This window comes from Gekko japonicus, unplaced genomic scaffold (genome assembly GCF_001447785.1).
Source record: "Gekko japonicus isolate JY-2015 unplaced genomic scaffold, Gekko_japonicus_V1.1 scaffold4456, whole genome shotgun sequence".
Classification (NCBI taxonomy): Eukaryota; Metazoa; Chordata; class Lepidosauria; order Squamata; family Gekkonidae; genus Gekko; species Gekko japonicus.
This window is the reverse complement of record NW_015173823.1, coordinates 2,076-27,313: the sequence shown is the minus strand read 5'-3', so window position 1 is coordinate 27,313 and position 25,238 is coordinate 2,076. Positions and strand designations below refer to the sequence as shown.

Sequence of the window (25,238 nt, the reverse complement as noted above, 5' to 3'; positions counted from 1 at the left end):
CAACTTACCCTCCTGCTTCTTCCTCCTTCTGCAACAGAATGAGGCTGGAAGCAGGGGGCTGCTGGAAGAAGGGGGCGGGGCTTCGTTGTGTGCCCCACCCCCCTGCACCTCACCCGGGGGAACTGCGTTCCCCCGCGTTCCCCCCCGAAATGACCTCTGCATGTATTTATTAAACACAAATTAAAATAACGAATAAAGGCCCATTCGTACCTCATATACAAATATAAAAACATGCAAAGGCTGATGGAATAGACCTAACGCGTTTCGGCCTTTACAGGCCTTCCTCAGAGGTCTAATACAAACGGAACGTGTTGGCTGATATGTAAAAATATATACGATCATACCTATACAGAATATGCAATAGAGACCAGAAAACAATTGTTCCAAAGTTTAACCACTGGGCAAAGAAGAGAAATACAAATGAAATCTCCAGTGCAATCACATGTCCAGTACAGGCCGAAACATGTTCTATCCTTGACTAACCTTTATAGGTTCTGAATTCTAGGTTTTAGGTTCAGTCTTTTTCCCCTTTTCCCCTTTTTTGTCCTTACTGGTGGAAAAGCCATGCCAGAAGTTGTAATGGGGGAACCAATCAGGTTTGCAAAAGGAAAAGGAAACGAGGAGTCAGGTGTTCAAAATGTGAAATACGAGATCTTGTTTTTTATATGAACTTCTGTGCCTTCTCACATCTGCTCCGGCGGGGAGGGCGGGATATAAAACAAATGAATGAATGAATGAATGAATGAATGAATGAATGAATGTTGGGCTTTTCCACACTTTCCACACTTGTGTGCTCATGTTCCTTGGCGGGGAGGGGGTTCTGTTCCACATGTCTTTTGCTCCCTCTAGTGGTTGATACGATATTACATCACGTAATGTCCACTGTTCTCTCCCTGCAGATTTAAATTGCAGGGCTTTATGCTGGATATAAAGCAATACAATATTGAATTGACCACGACAAGGAGAAAAACACGTGCAGAACAGGAAAAAACCTCCAGAGCAACAGGAATACACAAGTAAGGAAAATGCTGAAAAGCCCACTGCTTCCAACATTTTCACATTTCTAAATTCACCTCTTCAGTCTTGGGGAGCTAGAAACCTTAACGGGGCTACCCTTGGAAAAGCTTCGGAAATTGCAAGTTGTTCCGAATGCGGCTGACAGGCTGCTGACCAGAACATCACGGTCAGCTCATTTTACCCCAATTTTGCAGCAAGAGTGCTGGCTACCAATTAGGTTCTGGATCCCATTTGAGGTGTTAGTGTTAACTCTTTAAGCCCTTCACGATCTGGGACTGGGTATTGAAAACAGATCAGCCCATATCATAATGCCCCTCTATAAATCAATGGTGCGACCTCATTTGGAATACTGTGTGCAGTTCTGGTCACCACACCTTAAAAAGGATATTATAGCTTTGGGAAAAGTGCAGAAAAGGGCAACTCGAATGATAAAAAGGGTTGGAACACTTTCCCTATGAGGAAAGGTTAAAGCGCTTGGGGCTCTTTAGCTTGGAGAAATGACGACTGAGGGGTGACACGATTGAGGTTTATAAGATTATGCATGGGAAAGAGCAGGTCGAGAAAGAAGTCCTTTTCTCCCTTTCTCATATTATGAGAACTCGTGGGCACTCCATGAAATTGCTGAGCGGTCGGGTTAAAAGAACGGATAAAAGGAAGTACTTCTTCACCCAAAGAGTGTAACACATGGAATTCACTGCCACAGGAAGTGGTGGCGGCTACAAGCATGGACGGCTTCAAGAGGGGATTGGATAAGCATCTGGAGCAGAGGTCCATCAGTGGCTATTGGCCACAAGGTATAGATAGGGGCTCTGGGAGGGCTTCTGGAGTTCTGGCCCCACTGCTGGACCTCCTGATGGCACTGGTATTTCTGGCCACTGTGTGACACAGAGTGTTGGACTGGATGGGCCTTTGGCCTGATCCAACATTGGCGTCTCTTATGTTCTTACGATCCTCATACCTACAGGATTGCCTCTCCTGTTACAACCCTTGTGCCCCCTTCAGTCATTGTCTCAGGGCTTCTTCCAGGTGCTCAGCCCCAGGATGGTTCTGTTCGCTGCTACCAGGGGAAGGGCTTTCTCCGTGCTGGACTCCTTCCTTGTGGAATGCACTCTCTGATGACACCCACACCCTTAGTTCCTGCAGGGATTAATTAATTTCTGCTTCGTTTCTGCAGGGATTGCTAGGCCGAATTGTTCAGGCTGGACTTTGAAAGTTAACCAGATGTTGTGGGTTGGTTTGACAGTGGCATGGTGCAGAGTTATATATCTTAATAGTTTACATGTATTATCTGATTCTGCTGCTTTTTAACAGAAGAGGAAGAAGGAGGAAGAGGAGGAGGAGATTGGATTTATGCCCTGCCCTTCACTCGAAGTCTCAGAGCGGCTTACAATCTCCTTCCCTTCCTCTCCCCACAACAGACACCCAGTGAGGTAGGTGGGGCTGCGAGAGCTCTTTGAGAACTGCTCTTGAGAGAACAGCTCCAAGAGAACTGTGGCTTGCCCAAGGTCACCCAGCAGCTGCATGTGGAGGAGTGGGGAATCAAACCCGGTTCTCCCAGATTAGAGTCTGCACTCCTAACCATACACCAAACAACTATGATGTTAAATATGTTGTCGAAGGCTTTCACGGCTGGAGTTCATTCGTTGCTGTAGATTTTCCGGGATGTGTGGCCGTGGTCTTGGCATTGTAGAAAGGTTCGCTGTTACCAGGGGAAGGGCTTTCTCTGTGCTGGCCCCTTCCTCGTGGAATGTTCCCTGGTAACAGCGAAACTTTCTACAATGCCAAGACCACGGCCACACATCCCGGAAACTCTACAGCAACTAATTAGGATGTTGTTTAAGTGTCGTAAGTCACCGCGAGACCCTTTGTTTGAGTGAGTGGCGACTTAAAAAAAAAAAATCCAATAAACAAATCAATAACATTAAAAAAAAAATACAATGTAGCCAAAGAGAAGGAAGGAGCCCACTTACCTTCCAGATATGTAGTCCTACGGCGTGATAATTCTTCCCTCTGATTCCGTCAGCCAAAGACGGGTCCGCTTCCACCAAGCGGGGCCAGTTCCGGACCCTGCCTGCCCAATCCGTGCTGTACTTCCGATGCTTCTGCAGGAGGGCGATGCAGACCTCGCTCGGCTCGCACACCCTCAGCCAGAACTTGGGGTTCGTCGGGAAGGTGCTGTTGTTACGGCAGCCGCCGGCAGAGTGTCCCCTCACCCAGGAGCCGTACAGCTTCTGCGTGTGGTTTAGGACTCTGTCTGTCGAGAGAGGAAGTGCACCCGTGACGTCACTTCCTCTGGTGAGGTAGAGCCTCACCAGTGTTCCCTCTAAGCTGAGTGAGTGTGAGCTAGCTCAGTTTTTTAGCCTCTGGCTCACACATTTTTGCCTTAGCTCAGGAAGGAGGGCTCCAGAGCAAACTGATTGATGCAGTAGCCACATCGCTCGCTCACAGCTTTAATGCCCGTAGCTCACAAAGTAGAATTTTTGCTCACAAGACTCCACAGCTTCTGCCTAACGAGATGTTACAAACTGCATGAGCTCACCATGGGAGCGTACTGTAGAAACGTAAAGCTGGAAGGGATCCCAAAGGTCATCTGGTCGAACCCCCCTGCACAGCGTGGGAAATTCAGAGCTACCTCCCCCGCTCCACTCCCCCAGTGAGTGTTCCCTCTAAGCTGAGTCAGTGTGAGCTAACTCACCGTTTCTTTAGCCTCCGGCTCACACATTTTTGTCTTAGCTCAGGAAGGAGGGCTCCAGAGCAAACTAATTTACACAATAGTCAGTCAGTCAGACAGCCTTTATTGGCATAAAACAATACCATCTCCAATGACAATCAGATGCCGTGCTGGGCAAAAGTCCAATCCGGTCAGTATGTCAATGCAATATAATAATAAATATGTTTTATCTTCGTTTCAAGAGAAAACATATTTATTATTGGCCCTGGTCACACGGGCCCGATAACGCGGGGGTGAGGCATGGCTGTTTGCCCCAGGGCAAAATAAAGCACGTTAGCTTGATCACACGATCTCCCGAGTCTTCGCACTGTGACAGGAAACTCGCGATCACATGGTGATGCTGGAGCTGGCAAAGAAGCCGGGCGGCAAGCGTTCCGTGTTTGTGTGCATGCGCAGTTCCGCGGAGCAGCACTGCTTCCAGTTGAGTGTTCGTGCGCATGCGCTTAGGGAAACCATCTGGTTTGCGATGGGACTCGGACGGGCGCCGGAAGCCACGGGATATTAGCACTCCCGCGATCAGACGCCCGCCCCTGCCAGGCTTTTTCCGGATACTACTGCACTTGCTGAGATATTTTTTACTGCACATCTTTGGCGGGATGCCACGGGTTGGCTATGGGTGCGCTATGCTTCCCAGATTTTGCAGTGTGATCGCGCACCGAAAATCCGCCTACCATTCATGCCTTTACTGTGGCAAATCCTCCGTGTGAACGGGGCCATTGTATTGTATTTACACACTGTATTTGCATTATATAGTTCTGTATGCTATAGATTGGAGCTGCGGTGGCTCAAGTGGTTAAGACGCTGAACTGCAGGCTGTGGAAGGTCGGTAGTTCAGCAGTTCGAGACCCGAGTGTGCCGCATGATGGAGTGAGCTCCCGTCTCTAGTTCCAGCTCCTGCCAACCTAGCAGTTCGAAAGCAAGAAATTGCAAGTAGATGAATAGGAACCACTTCGGTGGGAAGGTAACAGCGTTCCGTGCCCCTTGGTGTTTAGTCATGCCAGCCACATGACCATGGAAACGTCTTCGGACAGCGCTGGCTCTTCGGCTTGGAAACGGAGATGAGCACTGCAGCCCTAGAGTCGGATTCCACTGGGTTTCGAGCAAGGGAACCTTTACCTTTATGCTATAGATACTGGATAGTCATGGAGTAGTTCTTAGTGTCTTTCCCACACAGGTGTTTCCTATTTTCCCCTTGGAGGAAAGGCGGAACAAACGCCGAATAAATCGGCCGTGAAGAAGGTCCCCTACCGACCTGTATAAAGACTCTGGAGCTGTCCTTCTTCCGTGATTGGATACCCAGTTATGATCTCATCAAATTCAGCAAAAAACTCCTCCTCTTCCACCCAGAATTCTCCTTCCTGGATTTGGGACAAGAGCTCCGCCGCTACTACCGGATCCAGCTGGCTCCACCCAGGACCACTGAAGACAGAAACAAAACGGGGGGTGGGGGGAGTATATACCAAAAAGCGATGTTAGGGGTTGTTGGCCAAACAAAGAATTCTTGAACTCAAGGGGCTTAGCTGGGAGCACCTCTGCAGAAGACGGCGCGGATAGCCGGCGTTCCCTCTAAGCTGAGCTAGTGTGAGCGACCTCACAGTTTTTTAGCCTCCGGCTCACACATTTTTGCCTTAGCTCAGGAAGGAGGGCCCCAGAGGAAACCGATTTATGCTGGAGCCAAATTGCTCACTCACACCTTCAATGCCAGTAGCTCACAGAGTAGGATTCTTGCTCACAGGACTCCACAGCTTAGAGGGAGCATTGCTCTTCACCACATGAACAGACAATAGCCCTGAAGGAAGGAAGAGGAGGAGGAGGAGGAGGAGGAGATTGGATTTATACCCTGCCCTTCACTACCCAAAGGAGTCTCAGAGCGGCTCACAAACTCCTTTCCCTTCCCCTCCCCACCATCCACCCTGTGAGGTAAAAGAAGAAGAAGAGATTGGATGTATACCCCGCCCTTCACTACCCAAGGGAGTCTCAGAGCAGCTTACAAACTCCTTTCTCTTCCCTTCCCCACAACAGACACTCTGTGAGGTAAAAGAAGAAGAGATTGGATTTATACCCCGCCCTTCACTACCCAAGGGAGTCTCAGAGCGGCTTACAAACTCCTTTCCCTTCCCCTCCCCACAACAGACACCCTGTGAGGTAAAAGAAGAAGAGATTGGATGTATACCCCGCCCTTCACTACCCAAAGGAATCTCAGAGCAGCTTACAAACTCCTTTCCCTTCCCCTCCCCACAATAGACACCCTGTGAGGTAAAAGAAGAAGAAGAGATTGGATGTATACCCCGCCCTTCACTACCCAAAGGAATCTCAGAGCAGCTTACAAACTCCTTTCCCTTCCCCTCCCCACAACAGACACCCTGTGAGGTAAAAGAAGAAGAAGAGATTGGATGTATACCCCGCCCTTCACTACCCAAAGGAGTCTCAGAGCGGCTCAGAAACTCCCTCCCCCCCCCCCACAACAGACACCCTGTGAGGTAGGTGGGGCTAAGAGAGCTCTTGACAGAAACGGCTCTTTTCCAAGAACAGCTCTTGTCAGAACTACGGCTTGCCCAAGGTCATCCAGCCAGGTGCAAGTGGAGGAGTGGGGAATCAAACCCGATTCTCCCAGATTAGAGTCGGCGCATTTAACCACGACACCAAACTGGCTCTCAGTTTCCTTTGCCTTTAGATGCTGTGCGAGCCCTGCGTAGCAGAGACCTGCTCTTAGAAGACAGACGCCCTCTTGTGGGACTGAAAGAGAGGAGTCGCTCTCTGAAACAATACTTGCCACCAGTGTTCCCTCTAAGCTGAGCGCGTGTGAGCCAGCTCACAGTTTTTCAGCCTCCGGCTCACACATTTCTGTCTCTGCTCAGGAAGGCTGGGGCTCCAGGGCAAACTCACTGATGCAGCCACCCAATCGCTCACCCACAACTTGAATGCCGGCAGCCCACCAAGTAGAATTTTTGCTCACAGGATTCCACAGCTTCGAGGGAGCACTGCTTGCCATCAGCACGTTTTGTGCCCTGGTTGGCTCAGGCTGGCCTGATCTCGTTAGATTCTTGGAAGCGAAGGCAGGTCAGCCCTGGTTAGTACTTGGATGGGAGCAGGGGTCATTTTCGTAGAAAAAGAGGTGCAGGAGTTCATTAGCATAACTCATTAGCATAACTTATTTGCATATGCCACGCCTCCTGGCGTCACCGGAAGTGTGTCAGAAGGAAACACCCACCGCTCAGGCTCCACTGGACTGTTTTGGATTGCTAGCTGTTGGGGAGGGGGGATGTGCAGATCTGCCCTCACAGATCTGCCCTCACCTGCCGGCTTGTTATCAGAATTGGGGGGGGGGGACACACGCACAGATCTGCCCTCACAGAGGAGGGAGAGCTTGTACCTGAATAAAACTTGGTCTTAAAGGTGCCACTGGACTGTTTTGGATTGCTACCTATTGGGGGGGGGGACACATGCAGATCTGCCCTCACAGAGGAGGGAGAGCTTGTACCTGAATCAAACTTGGTGTTAAAGGTGCCACTGGACTGTTTTGGCTAGCTATGGGGGTGGGGGACACGCGCAGATCTGCCCTCACAGAGGAGGGAGAGCTTGAAGGCAGGCCGGGGGGGGGGGCTCTGCAACTTACCTGGCTGCTTCTTGCTCCTCGTGGCCTGACTGAGGGCTGCTGGGAGCAGGGGGGCGGGTCTTGTTGCATGTGCCCGCCCCCTGGGCTCCTTACTGCCGGAGCTCCGCTCCTGTGTGCTCCCGCAGGAAATGACCCCTGGACGGGAGACCACCGAGGAAGTCAAGTTTTGCTATGCTGAGACCGCAAGGGCAAGCCACCTGCTGTCTGTCCCTTGCCTTGGAAACCCGGCAGGATTGCCATAAGCCCGCTGTGACTCGCTGGCACTTTTCACCACCTGCCCTGACCCGGACGGTCAGGGTAGCCCATTCTCGTCCGATCTTGGAAGCCAAACAGAGTCAGGCCAGGCTAGTATTTGGGTGGGAGACCACCAAGGAAGCCCAGGGTTGCTACGCAGAGGCAGGCGATGGAAAACCGCCTCTGTTCGTCTCTGCCTTGACCTGGATGGCCCAGGCTGGCCCGATCTCATCAGATCTGAAACCCAAGCAGGGTCAGCCCTGGTTAGTCCTCAGATGGGAGACCACCAGTGTTCCCTCTAAGCTGAGTTAGTGTGAGCTAGCTCACAGTTTTTTAGCCCCCGGCTCACACATTTTTTGTCTTAGCTCAGGAAGGACGGCTCCAGAGCAAACTAATTGATGCAGCAGCCAAATCACTCGCTCACAACTTTAATGCCAGCAGCTCACAAATTAGAATTTTTGCTCACAAGACTCCACAGCCTAGAGGGAGCATTGGAGACCACCATAAGAACATCAGAGAAGCCAATGTTGGATCGGGCCACACAGTAGACCTTTTGCTCACGAGACCCCACAGCTTACAGGGAGCATTGCTGGCGACCCTACGCACCACTCAGAATCTCGTAACTGGGCCTGGCACCAATCTTCCCTCTAAGCTGTGGAGTCTTGTGAGCAAAAATTCTACTCTGTGAGCTGCTGGCATTAAAGTTGTGAGCGAGCGATTCGGCTCCTGCATCAATCAGTTTGCTCTGGAGCCATCCCTTCCTGAGCGAAGACAAAAATGTGTGAGCCGGAGGCTAAAAAACTGTGAGCTAGCTCACACTCACTCAGCTTAGAGGGAACAGTGCCTGGCACAGCCAGATGGGGTCCCCCCCCTCTACACCGGCACGTCCGCATCCTTTATGAAGCTGCCCGCCAGTCGCCGGCCACTCACCCCTCCCTCCAGGGCCCCTTCCAGCAGCGTCTCCCCCAGGGGTTGCGAATCCGCAGCAGGATAATTTCCTTCCTGGACACTTTGGAGAGATCCTGCATGTCGACGACGATGAAGGCGTGGAACTCGCCCAGTTCACTCGTACCTGCCGGGCGGGGGAAGAGAAGCGCCGTTTAAAACACAGCCAACGCTCAGCTCTCCAAATAGGGGGACACAGCTCCATCGCTCCCCCATCTTTATAACCACTTTGAGGGCTAGGAAAAGCCACAGAGGACTGCCCAACATGGCTGCAAGCCCCCAAACCAGGACCGTAGCTATGGCGGGGATTTTGGGGGGGGGGCTGCCCCCTTTCTTAAAGGCACAACCCCACAAGAATTTCTCCTCTAAATGCTTTTTTCAGTCATTTAAAAACATTTTTAAATTTTTAAACATAATTCGAGATTCAGATGAACTGTACAAAGGACTCATATCAAAGATGTACACGATACTGCTCCTAACAAGTTTTTTTTTCCTATTGAACCGAAGGCTCATGAATACATATCTTCTATACACAAATATGGTAACATTATCCTTAATTCCTGCAGTGTGTTTTTCAAATGTTGCACCGTTATTATTATTGTTTATTTTCCTTGTTTAGCTACTTCACTGTATATATGTTTTAATATTATACTTTTATTATTATTTTATTTTATATATATTAGATACCGGACAACAACAAGTTTTGAGGTTTGTTACAATGTAAGTTGTCCAAAGCTCTAAAAAGAAGCAGTTCTGAACATAATTACTTGAAAATATGCAAAATTTACATATGTTAAGATGTGTGTATTTAAGCATAATTTTACACTGTTTTCGATTTTACTGTTAACCTTTTGTCTAAAAACAATAAAAATCTTTAAATTAAAAAAAAATAAAAACATTTTTTAAAGGTTTCCACTTCTTTAAGCAGAGTGGGGTGCTGTCGTTGACTCATTCCCGCACTGAGCAAGGGGGTTGGAGTAGGTGACCTCTAGGATCCCTTCTAACGCTGTGCCATGAAACTGGTTCCCCTTAAGAGAATTCTTCTGCCTAAGTGTCCTGCTTTCCTGACTCTAGAAGCCATCACCCACACCTGCCAGCTTGTAATCAGAATTGTTGCCTGGGCTGGCAGAAGTGATTAACTTGCAGCAGCTGAGAACTCACTGTCATCTAAAGTGGCCGACGACTTGCAATTTAGAGATCTACCCTGGTCACAGCTTCCTGTTGGCTAAATGGCTTTTCTCTCTGCACTGAGGACTTCAGCCCCACCAGGAAAGAAATTTGCCCCTCAAGCCACAAAATCCTGACTACGGATCTGCCCCAAACCAAAATTATACCAAAATTAAACCAAAAAAGGAAGTTCCTGCAGAACGTTTCAGAGGGTAGCTGTGCAATAAAAGCAAGATTCAAGTCCAGCTGCACCTTAGAGATCAATGAGTTTTTCGGGGTATGAGCTTTCAAGAGTCAACACTCCCTTCATCAGATACTAGTCAGAATGAAGATCCCTGGGCCCTTATACCCCAGTCAGCAGGTGGGAGGGCTGTTGCACAGAAGGGAGTCAGGATGCAGAGGTACAATGCAAAATGTAATCTGCTTTTGCATTTCACCTGCGCAACCTGAGTCCCTTTTTTTTTTTTGCAACACCCTCTAAAGCCAGTTTGGTGTAGTGGTTAAGAGCGGCGGACTCTAATCTGGGAGAACCGGGTTTGATTCCCCTCCACATGCAGCTGCTGGTGTGACCTTGGGTCAGTCACAAGTTCTTTCAGAGCTGTTCTCTCAAGGACAGTCCTTGAGGGAGCTCTCTCAGCCCCACCTACCTCACAGGGTGTCTGTTGTGGGGAGGAGAAGGAGATGGTAAGCCACTCTGAGACTCCTTCGGGAAGTGAAGGGTGGGGTATAAATCCAATCTCTTCGTCTTCAGTCTCTCTCCATCTTCTGACTGGTGTCTAAGGACTAAGGGATTGCCATTCTAACTTGTATCCAACGAAGGGAACTTATGACTCTCAACAGCTTCTCCCCGAAAACCTTGTTGGTCTCTTAAGGTGCTACTGGATTTGAATCTAGCTCTTCTTGCAGAAAGTAAAAGTAATACGGCTGGAGAGCTGCGTTCAAATCATGCTTTGCCACGAAATCCAAGCCACTGTCTCTGGGCTTATTGGGCCCTTGCAGGGTTATTGTGAAGGTCAATTTGACGGAATCCATTCCTGAATGTAAGAGTCCAGTAGCACCTTAAGGACTAGCAAAATTCCCTGACCTGGACAGCCCAGGCAAGCCCACCAGTCTCGTCAGATCTCGGAAGCTAAGCAGGGCCGACTCTGGCAAGTACTTGGATGGGAGACCTCCATGGAATACCAGCAGTCGGGAGGCGGGGGCAGGCTTTATTCAGTCACCTCTTTGAATATCCTCCAGGCCCCCAGCAGGGGTCAGTCACCAGGAGCATATAAAAATATACAATTTTTAAAAAGACTCATAAAATTTGTGGTCGCTTTCATGAGTCACTGCTCACAACTTCAGATATCCATACTGGACTCTTACTCTTTCCGGCTGCTACAGACTAACACGGTTACCCATCTTGACGAACTTAAGAGGAAAGATAAGACTGATAAGAACAATGAACATTTCTATCATGCTCTAGGCCAGGGGCGGCCAAACTTGCTTAACGTAAGAGCCACACAGAATAAATGTCGGATGTCTGAGAGCCGCATGGCATGAACAGATATTACAGACATGTTTTTATTGGAAAATATGCAGATTTGCTTTTTATTAACATTAAATGAGACTGCCAAAAATAAAAACAAAAGGGATACAAATAGATGTTGATAGTCGGGGGTCATTTCAGAGAAAAAGAGGTGTTATTTCATAGAAAAAGCCCTCCCACTGTTGCCCCCCCCCAAGCACCAAGACTACAGAGCATCACTTGCCCCAGCTATAAGAACATAAGAGAAGCCAATGTTGGATCAGGCCAATAGCCCGTCCAGTCCAACACTCTATCACACAGTGGCCAGAAATACCAGGGGCCATCAGGAGGTCCAGCAATAGAAAGAAGAGAACCGGCCCTCCCAACAAGAAGGCACCAACATGGAGGGGAAGACTTGAAGGGAAGGAAGGTTGTATTGCTGGGTGGCGGAAAGCGCTGTCCGGTCACAGTCGACTTACGCAGACTGAGTTCTCAAGGCAAGAGACATTCAGAGCTGGTTTGCCATTGCTTGTCTCTGTGTAGCAACCAGGGGTCATTTCCTGCGGGAGCGCACAGGAGCGGAGCTCCGGCAGTAAGGAGCCCAGGGGGTGGGCACATGCAACAACCCTGCTCCCAGCAGCCCTCAGTGGGGCCACGGGGAAGAAGAAGCAGCCAGGTAAATTGCAGAGCCCCCCCCTCCGCTTGCCTTCAGCTACAAGCTCTCCCTTCTCTGTGAGGGCAGATCTGCGTGTTCCCCCCCCCCCATACCTAGCAATCCAAGACAGACCAGTGGCACCTTCAAGACCAAGGTTTATTCAGGTACAAGCTCTCCCTCCTCTGCGAGGACAGATCTGCACGTTCCACCCCGCCCCAATAGCTAGCGATCCAAAACAGTCCAGTGGAGCCTGAGCGGTGGGTGTTGCCTTCTGACACACTTCCGGTGAGGTCAGGGGGTGTGGCATATGCAGATGAGTCATGCTAATGAGTTATGCTAATGAGCTCCTGCACCTCTTTTTCTACGAAACGACCCCTGGTAGCAACCCTGGACTTCCTTGGTGGTCTCCCATCCAAGTACTGACCAGGGCCGACCCTGCTTAGCTTCCAAGATCTGACAAAGGCGGTTTGCTACCACCTTTTTGGTGTAGCAACCTTGGACTTCCTTGGTGGTCTCCCAACCAAACGGGAACTGGAGCCAAGCCTGTTTAGCTTCCAAGATCTGTCCAGACTGGGCTAGCTTGGCCCATCCAGGTCGTGGCAGGTTGTAGCGGCAGATGGAAATTTAAAAAGGAACAGTTTTTTTGGGGGGGGAGGAAGAGGAGATTGGATTTATACCCCTCCCTTCACTACCCAAGGGAGTCTCAGAGCAGCTTACAAACTCCTTTCCCTTCCCCTCCCCACAACAGACACCCTGTGAGGTAGGTGGGGCTGGGAGAGCTCTTTCGAGGACAGTTCTGAGAGAACTCATGACTGACCCAAGGTCACACCAGCAGCTGCATGCGGCGGAGTGGGGAACTGAACCCGGTTCTCCCAGATTAGACTCCGCGCACTTAACCACTACACCAAACTGGCTCTCAGGGAAGAGAAAGTTTGCAGATGACCCAAATGTGGCAGCCTGAAGCTGCCCAATATTTTGGAGATGCCCAGTATAGAAGACAGGGAAGTCTGGTGCAAAGATGCCCAACACTAAGAAGAAGAAGAGGAGGAGGAGGAGGAGGAGATTGGATTTATACCCTGCCCTTCACTACCCAGAGGAGTCTCAGAGCGGCTTACAAATTCCTTTCCCTTCCGCTCCCCACAACAGACACCCTGTGAGGTGGGTGGGGCTGAGAGAGCTCTGACAGAAATGGCTCTTTTTCAAGGACAGCTCTGACAGAACTCTGGCTTGCCGAAGGTCATCCAGCAGCTGCAAGTGGAGGAGTGGGGGATCAAACCCGGTTCTCGCGGATTAGAGTTCACGCACTTAACCACGACACCAAACAGCTCTTCCCATAGGCCGCTAGCCTGCTGGGCACTTGGAGCAACCTGGCTTTGTGGAATCTTTCCCTTACCTTGCCGGGAACTGAAGACAGAGCAGCTCATGACGCACTTCTCTTTCAGGTTCATCAGCCTCCTGAAGACGGCCTTCTCCAGGACTTTGCCCGTCCTCTCCCTTTCCGTGTTCCGCCCTGGGTCTTTGAGGGCCCACCGCTCCGCCAGGCCTCCCGTCAGATCCACCAGGGCATCGGCGACCTGGCCGGCCCACAGTTGCTCGTATGACCCGTGCACCCTAGAAATTGGCAGACGGAAGGGTCAGGAAGGCCCAGAGACAGCAACAGATTCCCCTCCTCAAAAGGAAGAAGGGAAGCACACTCTGACATGGGCTGACACGCTGGGAGCCAGAGCAAGAGCACTTTCCAGAAGCAGCTGAAATGTACAAATGTCAGAAAAGCCCTGCTGGATCGGTCCAGTAGTCCATCTAGTCCAGCACCCTGTCTCAGCCAGGGGCCAACCAGTTCCTCTGGAGGGCCAACAACAGGGCAGAGAGGCCGAGGCCTTCATAAGAATATCAGAAGAGCCCTGCTGGGTCAGACCAGTGGTCCCTCTAGTCCACCATCCTGTCTCACACAGCGGCCAACCAGTTCCTCTGGAGAGCCAACAACAGGGCTGAGAGAGGCTGAGGCCTTCCGAAAACCATCAGAAGAGCCCTGCTGGATCAGACCAGTGGTCCCTCTAGTCCAGCATCCTGTCTCAGCCAGGGGCCAACCAGTTCCTCTGGAGGGCCAACAACAGGGCAGAGAGAGGCTGAGGCCTTCCAAAAACCATCAGAAGAGCCCTGCTGGATCAGACCAGTGGTCCCTCTCGTCCAGCATCCTGTCTCACACAGGGGCCAACCAGTTCCTCCGGAGGGCCAACAACAGGGCAGAGAGGCCGAGGCCGTCACAAGAACCTCAGAAGAGGCCTGCTGGATCAGACCAGTGGTCCCTCTAGTCCTACAAAATGACCCCTGGATATTAAGGTTGCCACTTAGAGATCTCAGGGTATGGGTGGACCATAAGTTAAATATGAGCAGCCAGTGTGACGCGGCGACAGAAAAGGCTACTGCGATCTTGGGGGTGTATCAACAGAGGCATGACATCCAAACCACAAGATGTCATAGTCTCGCTGTAGGCTGCCTTGGTCAGGCCACACCCGGAGTCTTGTGTGCAGTTCTGGAAGCCTCACTTCGAAAAGGACGTGGGCAGAATGGAGCGGGTGCAGAGGAGAGCGACGAGGACGATCAGGGGCCTGGAGACCGAGCCCTACGAGGAAAGGCTGAGGGACTTGGGAATGTTCAGTCTGGCGAAGAGGAGGTTGAGGGGAGACAGGATGGCTCTCCTGAAGGATCGGAAGGGCTGTCGCTTAGAGGAGGGTGAGAATGGGTTTAAATTAAGGGCGGGAAGGTACCGGCTGGATCTTCGGAAAAACGTTTTGACAGTCAGAGTTGTGGAATCGGCTGCCTCGGGAGGTGGTGAGCTCCCCCTCCCTGGCTGTCCTTAAGCAGCAGCTGGACAAACACTTGTCAGGGATGCTCTAGGCTGATCCTGCATTGAGCAGGGGGGTTGGACTAGATGGCCTGTCTGGCCCCTTCCAGCTCTGTGATTCTATGATCAGTTCCCCTGGGGAAAATGGCAACTTCGGAGAGCCCGGGTGGTACAGTGGTTAAGAGTGCCGGACGCGGAACTAGGTTCGAATACCCACTCGTGCCATGGGAGCTCGCTGGGTGACCTCGGGGCCAGGCACAATCTCTCAGCCCGACCTACCTCACAGGGCTGTTGTGAGGATAAAACGGCAGAGAGACGGACGATGTAAGCCACAAATAGATACAGAGAGACCTCCCAGTTGCCAAAGGATCAGAATACAGAATCAACCGGGGAAACATAATATTGCCAAATATAAATTTACCAAGTGAAAATAATTTTAAAGTGCTACATACATGAATATACCAAAGGTTACATATAACAAATAAGAGAATCACACATTATATTAACGAAGCTTCCGGCTTGTGTCATTGTTTCGATTCCAAGCTTTCCTCAGAAGTAAATTCTCTCATTCAACATTTTGCATTTACTGAGTGTTGTCTCTTTTGTTCTTCGGTTATTTTCTATGCTCGTCAAAGCTTATATTCCAACTAGTAAAGGTAAAGGTTCCCTTGCTCGAAGGCCAGTCGAATCCGACTCTAGGGTTCCGGTGCTCATCTCCGTTTCAAAGCTGAAGAGCCAGCGCTGTCCGAAGACGTTTCCGTGGTCATGTGGCCGGCATGACTAAACACCAAGGCGCATGGAACACTGTTACCTTCCCACTGAAGCGGTACCTATTTATCTACTTGCAATTTCTTGCTTTCGAACTGCTAGGTTGGCAGGAGCTGGAAATAGAGACGGGAGCTCACTCCGTCATGCGGCGCACTCGGGTCTCGAACTGCTGAGCTACCGACCTTCCACAGCCTGCAGTTCAGCGTCTTAACCACTTGAGCCACCGCAGCTCCTATATTCCAACTAGGTAACAACAAACTTCATATCAGGCTCCAATCCAATCTGCTTACGCTATTGAGTGTTAGAACTTGGTAGATTTATATCTTGCAACATTACGTTTCCCCGGTTGATTCTGTATTCTAAAATACACAAATCACATCCTGCTACGCCACCTCCGCGACCCAAAACTCCGCCCTTCTCAGGCTCCACCCCCAGCTGTGCGGGAACTTTCCCAACCTGGAGTCGGCCACCCGGGTAGACGCTCGGTTCACATACTTGGCGTAGGCCTTTTCCAGCAGGGGGAGCCAGAAGACGTCTTCCGTCTGGCACTGGGAGAAGCAGAGTTTGCCCCCCAGGCAAGGCAGGCGGTCGTCTATGGTGACTTCCACCCAGTGTCCGAACTGCCAGATCCGGCAGGTGAAACAGCCCCGGTACTTCTCGTCTCTCCAACTGGGCTGGCCCGGAGGGATCACCTGAGAGGAAAGGACGGGAGCAAATCAGCACGGATTTGGGAGAAGAAAACAGGCGCAGATCTCTACTTTCCTGTATCTCAGTGCTCCCTCTATGCTGCGGAGTCTCGTTAGCAAAAATTCTACTTTGTGGGCTACTGGCGTTAAAATTGCGAGCGAGCGGTTTGGCGACTGCATCGGTTAGTCTGCTCCGGAGCCATCCCTTCCTGAGCTAAGACGAAAATGTGCGAGCCGGAGGCTAAAAAACTGTGAGCTAGCTCACACCAACTCAGCTTAGAGGGAACACTGCTCTGGACCATCCTTGATAGTGTAGACACTGCAGTATCTTGAGAATTCAGTCCTTCCTTTTCAAAAAATAAGAGATTCTGACCCCTTATGGGAGCAGAGAGAAAGCTCAAAGCACAGGCTACAAATCAGGCATCTGATGCGGTCTTGCACAGGAAGGGGCGGGGCTTCAGGGCTCCACCCCCTTCCCAACTTTTCCAAGATCCCCACCCCACCCTTGGCCACCATATCCTTTCCTCCTTCCCATTCTGAAATGGAAAGTCCCATTGCAGAAATAAATAGTAATAATAGGAATAGTAATAATACGAAGGAGGAGGAGGAGGAGGAGATTGGATTTATATCCCGCCCTTCACTACCCAAAGGAGTCTCAGAGTGGCTTACAAACCCCCTCCCCCTCCCCACAACAGACACCCTGTGAGGTGGGTGGGGCTGAGAGAGCTCTGAGAGAACTGCTCTTGAGAGAACAGCTCTGAGAGAACTGTGACTGACCCAAGGTCACCCAGCTGGCTGCATGTGGAGGAGTGGGGAATCAAACCTGGTTCTCAAGATTAGAGCCCGCCGCTCTTAACCACTACACCAAATTGGCTCTCTTGTTTTTAAGATTATTAGTTATAAAAGACACCCAGTTTGGCATTGCAGGCTGTACCTTGGCCAAGAGGTATTTACTCTTCTGCAGGGCAGCACAAGCGCACAGAAACCAGCAGTCTCCCAGCATCCCTTGCTTGACTTGCCACTCATATTGATTGTCTGAAAACAGCCGAGGATTCGAACAGATCTCCTGGTTGGGGAGGGGGGAGACAGGAAGCAACGTTAAGAAGGAAAATACGGGGGAGAAAACCCAACGATCTGCATTTCATAAGGACATAAGAGAAGCCGCTATGTTGGACCAGGCCAATGGTCCACCCAGTCCAACACTCTGTGTCACACAGTGGCCAGAAACACCAGGTGCCATCAGGAGGTCCACCAGCAGGGCCAGAACTCCAGAAGCCCTCCCACTCTTGCCCCCCAGGCACCAAGAAGACAGAGCATCCCTGCCCCAGACATAAGAACATAAGGGAAGCCATGTTGGATCAGGCCAATGGTCCACCCAGTCCAACACCCTGTGTCACACAGTGGCCAAAATGCAGGTGCCATCAGGAGGTCCACCAGCAGGGCCAGAACTCCAGAAGCCCTCCCACTCTTGCCCCCCAGGCACCAAGAAGACAGAGCATCCCTGCCCCAGACATAAGAACATAAGGGAAGCCATATTGGATCAGGCCAATGGTCCACCCAGTCCAGCACCCTGTGTCACGCAGTGGCCAAAACGCAGGTGCCATCAGGAGGTCCACCAGTGGGGCCAGAATTCCAGAAGCCCTCCCACTCTTGCCCCCCCCCAAGCACCGAGAAGACAGAGCATCACTTGCCCCAGACAGAGTGTTCCATCTATAAAGGTAAAGGTTCCCTTGCTCGAAAGCCAGTCGAATCCGACTCTAGGGTTGCGGTGCTCATTTCCGTTTAAAAGCCGAAGAGCCAGCACTGTCCGAAGACGTTTCCGTGGTCATGTGGTCTCGAACTGCTGAACTACTGACCTTCCACAGCCTGCAGTTCAGCGTCTTAACCACTTGAGCCACCACAGAGCCACCTATCTATATACCTTAACCACTTGACCACTTAACTAAGCTTACTGTTCATTAATTTCATGGAGTGCCCACGAGTTCTTGTATGCTGAGAAAGGGAGAAAAGGACCTCTTTCTCTGCCTTCTCTATCCCATGCATAATGCTGTAAACCTCTATCATGTCATCCCTCAGTTGCTGTTTCTCCAAGCTAAAGAGCCCTAATGTAACTTTTCTTCATAGGGAAGGTGTTCTGCGCCCTGAATCATTTTAGTTGCTCTCTTCTGCACATTCTCCAATGCTATATCTTTTTCCAGATGTGGTGACCAGAGCTTCAGAACACGACGAAATCCCAAGAATCCGTTTTAATTGGTTTTCAAGAATACAGTTGTATTGCCTGCGTTCATGAGCTCACAGAGCCAAGCAGAACATAGAGAGTGGACAGGGAGAAACCTTTCTCCATCTCCCATAATACTAGAAATATGAGTCATCCACTGAAGCTGAAGAGTAGAAGATTCGGGACAGACAAAAGGAAGTATTTTTTCATGCAGCGTATAGTTGATTTGCGGAACTTGCCACCACGGGTTATGGTGACGGCTGCCAACTTGGAAGTGGAGTTGGGAGTGGAGAAAAGGGGAGTGGAGAAATTCATGGAGGACTGGGCTATCAACGGCTACTAGCCATGACGGATATTGACTCCCTCCAGTAAGAGATAGTATGCCTCTCTAAATCAGTTGCTGAGGAGCACAGTGTCCTAAGTCAGTCTGTGCCGAGTGATGGCTCAGATTTCTCAGACGAAGAGCTACCTGCGAGCCCTGAGTCGGTAACTGAACAGCCGGCTGCTGCTGGCTCTGAGCCAGAAGGAGAACAACAAAAGATCAGGTTGCTGGCTGATCAGGAGTCACAGCCTACAGCTGAAACCAAGCCAACACCCTGTAGCTCTGAAGCAGTAAACAAGTCTTCAGCAGCCACTCCCAGCCCACCTGGTTCACCCTCACCCTTGCAGCACCGACGCTGTCAGAGACACTTAGAGTTGCAAGAAAGAAGTGGGAGACTCATGGCCCATTGTCAGCTGTCAATTGAAGAGACGAATTAATGGTTTCAGGATGACTGGCAAGGAATTGGCTGGGAGTTAGGAGATTTGTAGAGGTAGCTGGTTGGCCACAGAATGCTGGACTAGATGGGCCTTTGGTCTGATCCAGCATGGCTGTTCTTATGTTCAGGTAGGATTACACTGTTATGAAATCGCCACACGCTGCTAATGAAACTTCCAACAATTGTCAAAGAGGTGGAGAGTTAAAATGTAAGAAAATCATGAGCCAAAAGGGAGTTAATTGCTGTTTAAAAATGGTCCACCTGTTTTCCTCGCAAAAGAAGAAGAGGAGATTGGATTTATACCCCGCCCTTCACTACCCAAAGGAGTCTCAGAGCGGTTTAAAAACCCCTTTCCCTCCCCCTCCCCACAACAGACACCCTGTGAGGTAGGTGGGGCTGAGAGAGCTCTGACAGAAACTGCTCTTTTTCAAGGACAGCTGTGCCAGAACTATGGCTTACCCAAGGTCATCCAGCATGTGCATGTGGAGGAGTGGGAAATCAAACCCGGTTCTCCCAGATCAGAGTCGGCGCACTTAACCACTACACCAAAAGGTGATATTTTAAAGAAATATCTTTCAAAGATGAACTGCCTTATTATTGACCTCTGAATTCTTTGCTTCTCATTCCTTTATCTATTGATGTGATAGTTCTGAGTTAGTCTTTCCCTGGGAAAATATTGCTAGAATGCAGATTTCTGTTGACTTTGCTTGTATCTTAGATTACTCTCCTATTCTGTCCCAGGGGGGAAAACGCTCTTTACCTGCTGATATTCATGTAAATGATTCCATGCCTCTTTCCAAGAAACAATGTCAGATTTGTTTATTTCAGCTAAAGGTTTCCCTTCCTCGAAAGCCAGTCGATTCTGACTCTAGGGGGCAGCGCGTATCTCTGTTTCCAAGCTGAAGAGCCAGCGTTGTCCGAAGACTTCTCCATGGTCATGTGGCCGGCATGACTAGATGCCAAGGTGCACGGAACGCTGTTGCCTTCCCACCAAAGCAGTACCTATTTATTTACTTGCAATTTCTTGCTTTAGAACTGCTAGGTTGGCAGGAGCTGGGACCAGAGACGGGAGCTCACTCCGTCACGTGGCACTCGGGTCTCGAACTGCCGAGCTACCGACCTTCCGGTCTGCAGCTAAGCGTCTTAACCACTGAGCCACTGCAGCCCCCAGTTATTTCAGTTAACCTGCACCTATTAGTTCTGCCCTCTTCAGTTTTCTTCCTCACTCAATCAAAATAAACCCACTGGACACAATCTGTGTTGTGTGTAGTCCAGGGAAGGAGGGCAATATCCCCCACTCCCAGCTCCTGTTGGCATGCAGTGCTCTGTCACTTCTGGTAAAAACACAGGAAGTGTCATAGGGTAGCTCTAGTAATCTCCAGAAACCCTATGGCTTTACCACAGAGCTTCTGGTGATTCCTAGAGCTACCCTCTGTCACTTCCGGGTTTTTACCAGAAGTGACATCGCTCTGTATCCGGTACCATCTAACCCCACAACTTTCCTGCCGGTTATCAGGCACAGCCTGCCTGGCCACCCCGCTTGTCTGCGATCTTTACACGGAAAATATTATCAAAGCAGAAAATATTACTAAATTTAATTTTAATCTGTGATATGAGCAAACAGCCCGGCTCCTAATTCGTTAGTGAAGAGCTAGAGGACAGCCACAATGCCGCACGGGTGAAACAATAACATGAGAACGTAAGAGATGCCAATGTTGGATCAGGCCAAAGGCCCATCCAGTCCAACACTCTGTGTCACACAGTGGCCAGAAATACCAGGTGCCCTCAGAAGGTCCACCAGCGGGGCCAGGACATTAGAAGCCCTCCCACTGTTCACCCCCCCCAAGCACCAAGAAGACAGAGCATCACTTGCCCCAGAGCCCCTTTCTATACCTTGTGGCTAATAGCCACAGATGGACCTCTGCTCCATATGCTTATCTAATTCCCTCTTGAAGCCGTCCATGCTTGTAGCCGCCATCACTTCCTGTGGCACTAACCTGAGGTCTCAGCCAACAGATCTCACCCCTGAAATGGGCCAGCGGAGTTGAGTAGTTAAAGAAGAGCGACTCATCCTTGGCTGGAAAGGAGAGGTCCTTGTAAAGGGCTCCCTCGAGATCCGAGAGCGCTCGGTCTCCCGGCATCTTCTGCGGAAACCCAGATCCGTGCAGCGACCTCAAAAGACAGCAGAACGTGGATTTAAACCTGCAAAAACAAAGTAGGAGGGGGTGGTCGCTATGGCTCTAAGAACACACCTACCGTTCCCCAAGAAGAAATGGAAAGGCGATGAAATAGTTTAAGAAGAGAGAAGAAAAGATTGGATTTAGACCCCGCCCTTCACTACCCAAGGGAGTCTCAGAGCGGCTTACAAACTCCTTGCCCTTCCCCTCCCCACAACAGACACCCTGTGAGGTAAGTGGGGCTGAGAGAGCTCTGAGAGAAGAAGAGAAGAGATTGGATTTATACCCCGCCCTTCACTAACCAAAGGAGTCTCAGAGCGGCTTACAAACTCCTTGCCCTTCCCCTCCCCACAACAGACACCCTGTGAGGTCGGTGGGGCTGAGAGAGCTCTTGACAGAAACTGCTCTTTTTCAAGAACAGCTCTGACAGAACTATGGCTTGCCCAAGGTCATTCAGCAGGTGCAAGTGGAGGAGTGGGGGAATCAAACCCGGTTCTCCCAGATTAGAGTCCGCGCACTGAACCACGACACCAAACAGAACTGAAAAGAGCCCCTGGACCAAACTGACCGGTACCAGGCTTGCAATCATTCTTCACAATAAATTTGCTTGGGGAACTCACTGCCGCAAGAGGCAATTATGGCCACTGGCTTTGATGGTTTAGGGACAGCATTTAGTAAATGCATGGAAGAGGATCACAATTAGCCAAGAGAACTTAAAGGGACTGTTCAGGGCAAGGGTCTGGGGACGGCTGTTGCCTCCAGGGCCTACTCCCCGGCCTCCCAGAGGCATACCAGCTGCCTGGAACATAAGAGAAGCCATGTTGGATCAGGCCAGCGGCCCATCCAGTCCAACACTCTGCGTCACACAGTGACCAAAACCCAGGGGCCATCAGGAGGTCCAGCAGCGGGGCCAGAATTCCAGAAGCCCCCCCACTCTTGACCCCCCCAGCACCAAGAACTGCCCCAGACATAAGAACATAAGAGAAGCCATGTTGGATCACGCCAGTGGCCCATCCAGTCCAACACTCTGCATCACACAGTGGCCAAAACCCAGGGGCCATCAGGAGGTGGACCAGCAGTGCCATGACTCCGTAAGCCCTCCCACTGTGCCCCCCCAAAGCATCGCTGCCCCAGACGTAAGAACATAAGAGAAGCCCTGGACTGGATCAGGCCAATGGCCGATCCCATCCAATGCTCTGCATAAGAGAAGCCATGTTGGATCAGGCCAGTGGCCCATCTAGTCCAACATTCTGCATCACACAGTGGTCAAAAATACCAGGGGCCATCAGGAGGTGGACCAGCAGTGCCATGACTCCGTAAGCCCTCCCACTGTGCCCCCCCAAAGCATCGCTGCCCCAGACGTAAGAACATAAGAGAAGCCCTGGACTGGATCAGGCCAGTGGCCGATCCCATCCAATGCTCTGTGTCACCTGGCCCGTAGCTAACATGGGGCCCACGGGGCCCAGCCCCCTAGTGTTTCTTCTGGGCTGCCCCCAAAGTGCTCCAACTTACCACCTGCACTGTACTTTCATTTTTTTTTTAATAATAATTTTTGTTTTATTAGAAATACACAAATACAGATATGCAGATGAAACATTTTGAAATAGCACCATAAATCCAAATATAAACTTTCAAGCAAGATTTCCACATTGTTATCAATGTGCGTGTGTGTGTGTGTATGCGTGTAAGTATAATTATCCATAAACCTTTATTAAACCTTCTAACAATATTCAATAAAAGTATGCAACTCGTAACCATGTGAAGTATATAACAGATTAACGGAGCATGTAGGATTTTCTAATGATTTCAATAAGAAGAAAAGCCAAAAATGAAAGCATAATAACTGAAGGAAACTTTAAATCCATTTATGAAATTGGGACCATTCGGAGGAGAGGAAGTGTGGCAATGCTAAATAGTCTAAAATCGGGAACCATTTGGGAGTGAAGGTGTCTTGAATAGGATATTGGGAAGAGATGTTTAGTAGGCCCCCCGAGGCCCCCTCACCCCAAATTCAAAGTATTCAAAAAATTCAGAGATAATGCTTACATGTATAAAGTTAGGTTGCGCCTGCAGACATCTTGAGGATACAAGCATGACAGATGTGGGCGTGTACTGAGAGGCTCTGTCAGTCTCATCTGTGTGAGGCAGCCTGACGTCTGATTGGCTGTCGCGACTGTCTCGGTCATACACAGAGATTCGGAGAGTGACAGTTATTCAGTTACTCTCTGTCAGTTGGTGTGTCTGTGAGCTTAACGGTTATTAGCTCTATGTTGATCTGTTATTATATACAAAGTTATCGTTTAATCGTTCACCAGTCAAAATGGAAGTTAGGCGAGCAGAAAGTGGAAATGACTTGAGGTTTAGGCACTGTTAATAGAAAATATTTGAAATTTATTGTAAAATTGGTGGCATATCTTTATGGTTATAATATATGGCTTGAAATATAAGGAAGAAGTGTCTAGGTTCAAAACCCAGGTGCCATCAGGAGGTCCACCAGGAGGGCCAGGACTCCAGAAGCCCTCCCACTCTTGTCCCCCCAAGGACCAAGAATACAGAGCATTGCTGCCCCAGACATAAGAATGTAAGAGAAGCCGCCATGTTGGATCAGGCCAATGGCCCATCCAGTCCAACGCTCTGTGTTACACAGTGGCCAAAACCCAGGGGCCATCAGGAGGTCCACCAGCATGGCCAGGACTCCAGAAGCCATCCCACTCTTGCCCCCCCCAGGCACCAAGAATACAGAGCATCACTGCCCCAGACATAAGGACGTAAGAGAAGCCATGCTGGATCAGGCCAATGACCCCATCCAGTCCAACACTCTGTGTCATTTTTTGTTGTTGTTCAGTCGCACAGTCGAGTCCGACTCTTCGTGACCCCATGGCCTAAAACCAGGTGCCATCAGCAGGTCAACCTGTGGGTCCAGAAATCCAGAAGCCCTCCCACTGTTGCCCCCCACGCAGCAAGAACACAGAGCATCACTGCCCCAGACATATTGTTCCATTTATACTTTGTGGCTAATAGCCACTGATGGACCTCTGCTCCATATGGTTATCCACTCCCCTCTTGAAGCTGGAAACGGAAGAACAAACTGAGTTTGGAGTTGGGACCTTTGGTCTGATCCAGCCAGGTCCAGCTGGAACACCAAGCTAGGACCTTTGAGCACAAGAGAGTTACTTTAAAACCCTGAGCAGGCAGAGAGCAGACAACCAGCCTTTGACTTGGACCAGGATCCTGAGAGGTCCAGTCACAGCAGAAGGCCCTGCTCTCCTGCTTCTGTGATGAAGAAGGATGAAGAATACATGTGTTGCTCTTCCTTCTTGATGGTATCAAACGCAAAAGGGCTTACCATGTCTGTCCGCGGCATCCCGCTTTATCTGGAACCTCCTTCACACTCCATAGCTACCTCCCGGAGAATACATAACTAAGCACTGCACGTAAATCAGAAGAAAAAAAACGGAATTAAGAAGAAGCAAAAGGACAGAGAAAAATCAGTCATGGGAGACACAGCTGTGCATATTCTGGTCCATCTAGTCCAGCCTCCTGTCTCACACAGCGGCCAACCAGTTCCTCTGGAGGGCCAACTGCAAGGCAGAGAGGCCGAGGCCTTCATAAGAACATCAGAAGAGCCCTGCTGGATCAGACCAGTGGTCCCTCTAGTCCAGTGTCCTGTCTCACACAGGGGCCAACCAGTTCCCCCAGAGGGCAAACAAGAGGGCACAGAGGCCAAGGCCTTCATAAGAACATCAGAAGAGCCCTGCTGGATCAGACCAGTGGTCCCTCTAGTCCAGTGTCCTGTCTCACACAGGGGCCAACCAGTTCCCCCAGAGGGCCAACAACAGGGCAGAGAGGCCGAGGCCTTCATAAGAACATAAGAAGAGCCCTGCTGGATCAGACCAGTGGTCCCTCTAGTCCAG

General features: G+C 50.2%; 1 protein-coding gene across 1 annotated transcript in view; it reads right to left on the bottom strand.

Annotated features, from left to right (window-relative positions):
- The window catches only part of CAPN10 (calpain 10), a 38,967-nt gene extending 14,250 nt beyond the window's left edge, over positions 1–24,717 (bottom strand). Inside the window, exons 1-8 of the mRNA XM_015423603.1 lie at positions 24,671–24,717; positions 21,145–21,349; positions 17,106–17,237; positions 15,981–16,177; positions 13,266–13,483; positions 8,529–8,670; positions 5,001–5,167; positions 2,988–3,271 (exon numbers count right to left, since the gene is read on the bottom strand). Of these exons, the coding sequence (XP_015279089.1) occupies positions 2,988–3,271; positions 5,001–5,167; positions 8,529–8,670; positions 13,266–13,483; positions 15,981–16,177; positions 17,106–17,237; positions 21,145–21,288 (1,284 nt within the window). The 5' untranslated portion in view covers positions 21,289–21,349; positions 24,671–24,717. The remainder of the gene's footprint in view (positions 1–2,987; positions 3,272–5,000; positions 5,168–8,528; positions 8,671–13,265; positions 13,484–15,980; positions 16,178–17,105; positions 17,238–21,144; positions 21,350–24,670) is intronic.
- Between the last annotated feature and the right edge of the window lie 521 nt (positions 24,718–25,238).